The sequence below is a fragment of the Ischnura elegans genome, chromosome X (assembly GCF_921293095.1).
Source record: "Ischnura elegans chromosome X, ioIscEleg1.1, whole genome shotgun sequence".
Taxonomy (NCBI): Eukaryota; Metazoa; Arthropoda; class Insecta; order Odonata; family Coenagrionidae; genus Ischnura; species Ischnura elegans.
The window spans coordinates 25866735-25877042 of record NC_060259.1 but is presented as its reverse complement, the minus strand read 5'-3'; the positions used below and the strand labels follow the sequence as shown (position 1 = coordinate 25877042).

Genomic DNA, 10308 nt, shown 5'->3' with positions numbered 1-10308 from the left:
TGATACCAAGAAATCTTCAAAGTAAAGTCATTGACATTGTCAATGACTTTTCTTTGAAGAAACGTGACCATATCGGCTTAGTGAGAAGTAACGTGACCATATCGGCATAGTGAGAAGAGAGATGCTTGCAACGTCATGCGTCTGGTGGGAAAAGTCAGACAATGCCATTGAACAAAAGATTGCCGTACGTGACACTTGTCAATTAACACAAACGGATAATATTTTTATTATCAACAGAAGTGCACAGCCCTGGCAGCGTGTGCATATGTATTTCCTTGAGACGTTTAAGTGTAAAATTTTAATTTTGGTGGATGAGTATTTTAAATGGTAGGAGGTGACGGCATTCGCAGCTGTGATGGACCGCGCGGAATGTAAAGTGAAATAAAAACTTATCCCTAGAGTCCAGAGTTTCCTTCCCAAAATCACTGCCAAATGATCAGTGATACCCATTTTAGAGTCTGAAACGTAACAAATAAATAGTTTAATAGAAGTTTATAATGTATATTAAATATTGGCAAAATGTGATCATTCCATTGAGATGAATAGTGATATCATATTTTAAAATCAATTAATCTGGCGAAGATACTCAGATCTTGCATCACCTCGATTAAATGCAGCTTTACTTTTTTTTACCATTATTTTAGTATAACATTCTTCTTCACGCCTTCATTAAAAAAGATAAGATAATTTATACCGATGAAAATGAGGTAACTTCGATAAATAAATCGGACAAAATTAGCAATAAGTACATGTTTATAACTTTGGATGGTAGGGACTGAACTCAATACCAGTCCCCAGGGCTAAAAACAAAAAAAACAATATTCATTTTTTTCTTGGAACAGCAGCAAAAGAAGTCCACCACTTAGGAACTCTTCACCCAATTATAAAGAACCGCTTTTGTGAAGTCATCTTCTCACATCAACTCCGACCCATTGGCATGACGCACTAATAATATTACGAGTAATCAGCCGGCAGAGAGGAATACCTTAAATCACCTGTAAATAGAAAAAACACCGGGAATGAATTTGAAGCATGAACAATAAAATGGGATTGCTCTTAAGGTTTGCAATGAATTGAGCATATACTGTCACAAGAAAACCATGCACTCATTTTTAGAAATAAAATACATGGAATTCGACAGAGATCTTGAGTTTTGAGGAGCAAAGAATGCAGCAGTATTACATGAAAGCTCAGTGGGCGAAGAGTTCATAATTTAATTAATTACGAGATTAGTTCTAAGGCTTCCACATTATACATTATTTCAGGTTTCTCTTCCTACCGTTTTTTCAAGAAAATGAATGACTTGAACCTAAGAGGCGTACTGAAACTAAGGCGAAACTATTGCGTTAAATACAAGGCATTATATAAGCTGAAAGAACGTTTCCAACTTCTCCATCGAGTGCACCATGGCACTGAGGGAACTGATTATCGTTCAATTTTTAGACATCTATTAAGTGTCATCATGGTGATTATGTACACATCTTGCTTTCAGAGGAAAAGGGGTTGGTTTAGCGCCTTACGCGTTTGCTTCCCACACCTTGTGCCCGAGAGACTGTTCCATTTTTAATGGTAGAACACACTCAAACTGAGCCACAGGTGTGTAAATTTAGCCACCCAGAGTAGGAGGCTACACGGTTTTATTCAGTCGGCCAACGCCCTTTCCACTATACGTAGCAAAAAAATGAAAAATAGCCAAAATAAAAACTAATATGGCTGGATAATGAAATAGTGAAAACAAAAGTGATGAGGAAAACTGCACCAAACTCCCTTCTATATATAAATGTGGAAGTTCGCAAAACAAGTAAGTATTTCTATTGAAAAAATGGTGACAAAATTATAAAAAAATATTTAATTCAAAGTGACTTGATGGCAAAGAAGGACAAACACTAGCATTCACACAAGCTATTGTACATGATTTACGCATTCTCTCTCACCCGTAACGTAAAATAATCCATGCATTAAGGGGAAAATCGTACGTTAGGCCGTCACAGAATTATCGCATAAAACCAGTGGCGTAACTATGGTGGCTAACATATGAGGGGATACATCCCCCCAAAGCCTCAGAGAAAATTTAAAAAATAATTAAAACTATTTTCTAGTTTATATATATATAATCTGCATCTGCTTAAAATTAAAGATCATTTATTAATGATGCAAATTGTATTTCCAGGTATGTAACTTTTCAAAAAAAAATTCCCCAGACATCCCGTTGCCTGGGGTGATCGCCCTTCCAGGCCCCCTCATCCCTCTCAAAGCATATTCCTAGTTACGCCACTGTATTGAACAATGTTAAAACTGTGAGTATTGTAAAATATCATACTTTATTCATGCTTTATATTAATGCAACTACTTGGGAAAATACTATGGACCTCCTTACTTCTTATAGGAAAGTTGTGGTGAGTGACGTGTATGTGGATATCCTGCGTTTGACTGCCCTCTGCAAGAAAAAATAAAGAGCGGCACATTACTCACTTGTAAATGCCAACACCATCGTAAAAAGGGCTCACAAACACACAAAATATTGCATCATATCATTTTAATTCATATAATTCTACGGGGTCAAAAGCTAATATTTCATTTTCAACCAATTGTCCCGCCAAGGAAATCAATTCAGCCAATTATCGACCTGAAACCACGCGAGATGTTACGGAAAGTGTGAACACCACATTTTTGCCTTTAAATCGATCAACCAATGGCTCAGTGGCCCTGTAGGTGTCTCGTTTCCTTGATTAGGACCCCAAGTAACGGCATTATTATTTATTTTTGGTGCGCCGACAAATTAGGAAGTTATCACCACGCCTTCTACTGATTGATCATTATTTAGAAATGAGAGTTTAGATTGCATTGATTAAACCAATGTCGGAGGCTAGTAACTTTCCTATTGTACCTTATTCATTAATCTATATTTTAAAAAAGGATAAAAAAGGACTAAGGGATCATAATCATCATCCAACATAGGAATTTATCACCATACCTTCTACTGATTGATCAATCTTTGTAAATGAGGGTTTACAATGTGTTAATAATGCTGTTATGAGTGGCTCATTGGGTTCCGAGAAATTCGGCGCGGTGAGCCACCGTCAGGACAGGCCACCCTTGGACCGTGCGGCCAATGACTCAAGGCTCTATCGTTCCTCCGCATAACTCTACTTGGTAATCCCTCTAACCCGTGCGCTCATATTAGGGTATATAAGGGATATGCAATTGGTAATGGGAGAGTTCCATCCCTCATTTCCTGGACCTAGTCGGCGAATGTCCGACTGCCACCGCTCCGTCAGACTTAAGGCAAGGCGAGCAATCCCGACCATCTCCCCTGCCTAGTTGGCGAACACCAGATTGCCATTCCTAAGGAACTTCGGTTAATTTTCTTCCCCTACCATAGCAAGTAAGTTGTATTTCATTTCTACTATAAATAAATATTCGGGTCAACCTTATTTCATATTAAACCCTAATGTCACGACGACAATAAAACTAGTGTCCGAGGCTTGTAATATTGCCGATGAATATCATATATCTACATTTAAAAAAAGGATGATAAACGAGTAAGGGATAATAATCGCCAAATACCACACATTCCAGCTCTGCAGTGGTTTCCACTCCGTTGATCCTCGATCAAATAAATGCCGATGGCTAGAGCTGATCAAGTCGTTTCACTGGCAACTACCGAATACAACACCGCTCAAGGAGCCGTAGGATAACATGTATGTATGAAAATTAACGGAAAAATAAGTAATTACAAGCAAAGGAAGAAATTTGTAATGGTTACCAGTAAATAGACTGTAAAGTCAATGAGGCGAATAATTTTATAAAAAGCACATGTATTAAAACTTTTGCTTTCAAACCTTTTGGGACGGTGGAGTTTTCTCCTCAGCATGACTGCTGAACTGAGTCCCAAGAGTACGGAACATTTTTGCATGACATCCACCCACAAGGGTCATACAGGCAATCACACATGCTCAGCTCTAACTTTTTGTCAAGCACTCTCAGCAGGGACTCCGCATTAACTCGGACTCCGTGGGTGGTTGGGCTCCCTCCTTTCTGGGTTTGAAATCCTACCAGCGGCATTGCTTTGCAGTCAATTTATGATTTAAAAATATATTTATTAGCTACATGGATAATTGTTGCTTGATCTTAAATTACAGATTTCCCTCGCATTTCTCTATGCATTTACAAATTTAAATCGACGGTTTACCATCAATATTTACGGATTTAAAGCATCACATTCCATAAGAAAAGTTCGATCGATTGCCTCGCATTATGATCGTTCATCGATGGTCTTTAAAAGATTAGGGCAGTTCCAGGAACAAATAGGGAACAAACAGAAACAAAAAATCCTTTCACAAGCTGCTCAACCCAATGTTCATAGTAAAAATAATTGAACCCAAGAATGCAAGTTCAGGTTGTTGACAAGTTGGACGGAGTGGATGGTATCGTGGGATTGGACTTTATGGAACGATATCGAGAGTGTGGGATGTGGGAAACGGGATTTTGCCCTTGTGGGCACAGTAAATTCTGTAGTTAGGTCGACGAAGGAAGAATATTGTGGCCCTAGTCTTAAGTTTACCTGCATATCAGATACCAGAGGATGAAATGCGGAAGGAGATAAATGTTGATGGGGTATAGAATATCCCGTGAGCCTCGGAGATAAAAATTAGGGTATAGCCGAGTTCCGGGAGACTTTTGAGAATACCGGTGGATGCGCAAGCTGGTACTGGGACATATTTCGTGGAGCAAACATTAGAGACTAGACCACTGCTACGCCACGATGGGACTGAGTACCGCCGATACTAAGCAGTCAGTTACACTACAAGACACCAATTACGGCTACGATGAGGTAATACTAAGATAAGGGACTAGGCTAGACGTTGCTACACAGTTTGAGCCAGCCAGCGAAACGGACTGGCAAGACGCATGACGGTGGTGAGGCGTCGGCCGCTGAGGAGGGATATTTTACGAAATGTTGGCGCAGCTAGGTGTAAGTGAGAGAGAGGTCCACTATCATAAGAATTCGAGGATATATTTACAGAAAAGGATCGATTACCTGTTACCATTCTGACGTCTCATAAAATCAGCACGGGCGACACCCTGTTCATAGAAGGCCTTAAAGTTTACCCCATCATTTGAAGCCCCTATGGAGTCGTTCGTCAACTATCAGCTCGAAGCGGGTATTATCGTCCATAGTGAGAGCCCTTAGGCAATTATGATTGTACCAAATAAATCGGCTGACGGAAAACCTGCGTACCGGTTTTCCGAGCATTTTTGGGCTTTGAATGCGGTGACTTTCCCCGATGTTTACTCCATTTCCAATGTTGTCGAGTTCTTGGACTATCTGGGCAATTCACGATTTTTAAACACTGGATTTTACTACTAGCTACTATGAAATACCGATGCATAAGGATGGCCAAGACAATACTGCTTTTAATGTTGACAGCGGGCATTACCACTTAACTAGGATGCCGTTCGGATTGCGAAATGGCCCTGCCACATTCCAAAGGACGATGGATGGTCTCCTACGGGCTTGAAGCCGGTAAAATACCTAGTTTATTTGGACGATGTGATCATCTTCAGTTCAACAGTAGAGTAGACATGTAATCGAGTAGACAAAGTAAACACCATCCACCGTTTGTGTGTCTATCATTACCCTTGGTTCCTTTCTTCCCTTCAGCCGAAACTGTTGGCAGCTTACGCTGGCGTTACGACTGGTGTCAGATAGTGGGATTTTGCTGATGGAGTCGAATATCTTCGGGCGATCCATAGTCAGGCGTAATGGCCGATCGCGTAAGTTGGGTGGGCGCAAAGTGGCGGTGACTAGAGCGGTGGAATTTTTGGTAGGGAAGTTCGACGCGCGTTCCAATTTTTCTCTCCTTTCAAATATCGGTTCGTTTATGAGACGGCCGGGAGAGGACATTACCGCGCTGTTCGACAAAATTGAGAGCTGCCGAACTGAGTAATTGGTCAGACGCGGAGCGGCTCAATACATTGGCGTACGCACCTATGCAGAACTAAAGGAAGTTGAGTTCGAGCGATCAACTGGTAAAAAGAGCGCATGATTTTTCCGGAAGCAGTTTTCGCTCATTCGAATGGACTCCCGGGAGGATGTTGAGTCTTTTGCGAACAGAGTGCAGAAGGTTAACGACCGCACATATGATTTCTCCGAAAGGGCGGAGTAAATGGCAGCTATCCGGATCGAAGCTGACCAGCACGCCCTCGACGCCTTTCTCAACAGCTACTCGAGCGAATTGGGGCGGCAGTGTTGGTTGGCCCGGGTCCTTCGAAGAGGCCATCAGGGTGAGGGAGGCGGAGAGGAGAGGGCCGGGATGCACTCCTACGGCGTGGAGGTTATTCCGGACGCCGAATTGTCGCGCCTGTTTCAACTGCGGCCAGTCCGGGCACATCATGAGGGAATGCAGGGGAGGGAGACTTTGCTTCAGCTGTGGCCATTTGGGTCACCTCCAGAAAGATTGCTGGAGCAGATATCCACCGTTTGTCTAACTGTCATTACCCTTGGTTCCCTTCCTTCCTTTGGCCGAATCCGTTGATCGCCGCCCCTGGCGTTACAACTGATGTCAGAAGTGGCATTTTGGCTAAGGGAGTCGAATATCTTCGGGCGATTGACAGTCGGGCATAATGGCCGGTCGCGTAAGTTTGGGTGAGCGCGAAGTAGACATGGCCGAAGCGGTGGAATTTTTGGTGGAGAAGTTCGAGGCTGGCACTAGTGAGTCCGCGCGTCCAAGTTTTTCTCATCTTACAAATATCGGATCATTTATGGGACGGGCGGGAGAGGACATTACTGCGTTCCTAGACAAAATTGAGGGAGCCGCCGAACTGAGTAAGTGGTCAGACGCGCAGCGGCTCAATATATTGGCGCTTCGTCTCGATGGCGACGCCGCCGAGTATTTTAGGAGCCGGGAGGAGTGTCGCGGCGCACGCACGTACGCGGAACTAAAAAATGTTCTTTTGGAGCGATACACGTGCAAAAAGAGCACACGATTTTTCCGAGAGCAGTTGTCGCTCATTCGAGTGGACTCACGATGTTGAGTCTTTTGCGGACTGAGTGCGGAAGGCTAACGACCGCACCTACGATGCCTCCGGAAGCGCAGAGTACGTGGAAGCTATCCGATTCGAAGCCGACCAGCGCGCCCTCGACGCCTTTCTCAACGGCCTCCCGGGTGAATTGGGGCTGCAATGTCGGTTGGCGGCGCCCGGGTCCTTCGAAGAGGCCATCCGGGTGAGAGAGGCGGAGAGGAGATCAGGGGAAACTCCTGCGGCGCGGAGGGTGTTCCGGATGCCGAATTGTCGCGCCTGTTCCAACTGCGGCCAGACCGGGCACTTCATGAGGGAGTGCATGCGAGGGCGTCGTTGCTTCAGCTGTGGTCAGGAGGGCCACCTCCAGAAAGATTGCTGGGGCAGCCGAGGACCGGGAGGAGACTAGAATTTAAACTGCGCGGGGGTCGGCGAGGCGGCCGGAACCGATCCCTGATGAGGTTGACTCTGCCGAAGGTGAACTTCGTTGGACGGGAGGAATATTTGGTGGCAACTGTGTACATAGAGGGCAAGAAATGTCGTGTATTGGTGGATACCGGTTCCCAAATTTCCCTGATTACACGCAGCCTACCGGGGATGAAAGGGGTGATACCTTCAATTAGAATTTTGGGGGTGATAGGTCACAGAATGTGGAATTACGAGGAAAATGTTTTCGTACATAGGGTTAGGAATGTAGATTAGGAGGTAAAAATGCAGGTAGTGGATAACTTAGGGGGATTTGATGCTTATGTATGGTTAGATTTTTTGAGACGATATGAAGGTGTTATTGATGTTTCTGTACGGGTCCTGCGGGTGGGAAAGCAAAAATGGCCGTTAATGGTGTAAGGGGTTTCGAGCGGGAAGTGAAACGAGTGCTGTGGCCCGAGGGGTATGCATAGTAGATGAAAACAATGGGGTCGTCCTGAAGATAGCCAATTTTGGGATAGAACTGGCAATTCAAAAGGGGACAGAGTTGGCCACATTAAGCCAGTTTGCCAGGGAAAGGGAGTAAAAAATAAGGCGGTGAGAACTACGAGATCCGAGGGCTCTTACAATAAAATTACTATCGCGGAAAAGCTACGCCACCTGAGTGACGTGGAAGTAGAAGCCCTTGCACCGATGCTTGAGGAATATATGGGATTGTTTTGCCCAAACAAGACTCCCCCAGCCATAGACATTATATAGCATCACATTCCCCAGGGCGACGCGAAACCTAATGATCAACAGGACCGCCCACCACCAAAAACTGAGAATTTGGGGAGAGAACAATGGGAAGCGGGTATTATTAAACCGAGTGAAAGCCCTTTTTCCTCCCCAACAGTTATTGCTCCATAAAATTAAGTGATGGAAAGCCTAAATACTGGTTCCGTGTTGATTTCTGGGATTAAATAAATTAAATATTATATAGAGAGAGGAATCTCCCCTCGACCCTCTTCACCCCTACGCACTCCATTCCCTCAGCCCTCTTTTCCCTCCTCCCAGTGCAGTGTGTAGTCACCTCTGCCCCTCTGCCTCAAAAGCAATGTGTGAATGGGGTCGATGGAGATATACGCCGATACGAGGAATTGTCTATTGGGTGTTGGGTGCACCGGCCGTGAAAGTGAAAGAATTAATGAATGGTGTGATTATTTGAGAGGATACAAGACGTTGTCATTTCTGCGCACACTTGGTCCATTGTTCTTAACTATGAGCTCGTAAATAAGAGAAGAGTATGATAAGTTGTCCACAGCATTCGAGACATTTAATGCGAGCGTGAAAGGAGAGGCCGAGTAGAAAGTAGATGAAAATTATGTGACCGCCATGAGTAGAATATCAGGCAAATACCAGGGTGTTAAAAGAAAAATTAGAGGTCCTCCTAGGTATCATGGGTAGTAAGAGATTGAAGCGGGGTTTCTCAAATATGGGAGGCGCTATTTTTAAAACGGTATGGAAGGCATGTTTTGTGTTGATTGTGCTCAAAATGGGTGTGGTCACGATGAAGGAAACGGCACCTGCGCGCGCCACTTTTCCTTCAACTTCTGTTTAAACTGTCCTTTATTGTGTTCAATTTACACTGTTCAATAATGACAACAGTTTCATTTGTTCGGAAATATTATTGGTGTTTTTCAATGGAGTCTACTGTTTTTTTCCTTCCTAATTTTTCAAAGCATAAGAATTATTGTCAATTGTGTTTATATGACGCGGCCGTCTAATTATTTTATATTTAGTGAGAAAACACCCTTCAATCTATTCTTTTGGAGTGCAGAATAGGTTAGGACTATTAATGGTGTGTTGATAGATGCTCAGCGTTTTAATTCATATGTGATGATGGGTGTATTTTGACAGTGATGTCACGTGGGGTCGAAATTTCTTATGTTGATCTTATTGTTTCTTTTTCATGCTTGGTGTCATTTTTATTTTTTTGCTCGTGTCTAAGAACTCCTAAATTTGATTTCGTTGTGTTTAAAATTTCCATGCATGTAAATTTTAAAATTTTGGGAAGGGATGGAGTAATATTGCTCACCAGCCAATGACTCCGTGTTCATCTCTTTCCGCCTGTACTTTTCCCTTCCTGTCCCTGACACGCGCCTCTGCCTGCGTAGGCACTCCTTCTTCCACCCACCTCCGCCCACTTTCCCCCTTTTTACTTGCATTTCTGTACCTCCTTCTCACCTAGAGTCAGCAGCGCCCTTTGTACGTAGACGCGCGATGCACTGACGACATCGGGAGCCAATGGGGGCTTCGGAGGATGTCACGAGGGGTACGCCGAGACATCGAGGCACTGTTGACGCGCGGCATGTAATCGAGTGGACAAAATAAACGCTATCCATCGTTTGTCTGTCTGTCATTACCCTTGGTTCCCTTCCTCCCTTCAGCCGATCGCCGCCACTGGCGATAAAATATGTATCCACAGGAATAAAATCCAAAAATATCACGTAGGGTCAGTGCAGCCAAAAAAAGAACGAAACACGGTATATTTGTGAACTCTTATTGTGTTCCACTCCACAGGAGATCATGATCTAAACAACACCATGCTCCAGTTGATTACATAAAACTTCTAAGAACATAAGTGTCAATTCAGTGAAAAGGAGGACTTATGAAAATTTTCCGTTACATATCACAGATATGTTATTATTTGGCTTGCTTATCTGTTTATTTTAAAGAAGTTCTCGGTACTTTGTAAGTAAAGTGCCACCTTCATTACTTAACTAATTAATGAAGGTGGCATATCTGTTTCCATTGATAAAATGGAAATTTTCCACTTTGAATTGGACTCGATTTCATTTATCTAAATTATCTGGTTAT

At 43.4% G+C, this 10308-nt stretch overlaps 1 protein-coding gene across 1 annotated transcript in view; it reads right to left on the bottom strand.

Moving 5' to 3' along the window:
• Positions 1-735: 735 nt before the first annotated feature.
• The window catches only part of LOC124171829 (TGF-beta-activated kinase 1 and MAP3K7-binding protein 2-like), a 130240-nt gene continuing 120667 nt past the window's right edge, over positions 736-10308 (bottom strand). The window contains exons 8-9 of the mRNA XM_046551179.1: positions 2378-2437; positions 736-995 (exon numbers count right to left, since the gene is read on the bottom strand). Coding sequence (XP_046407135.1) covers positions 955-995; positions 2378-2437 — 101 coding nt within the window. The 3' untranslated portion in view covers positions 736-954. The remainder of the gene's footprint in view (positions 996-2377; positions 2438-10308) is intronic.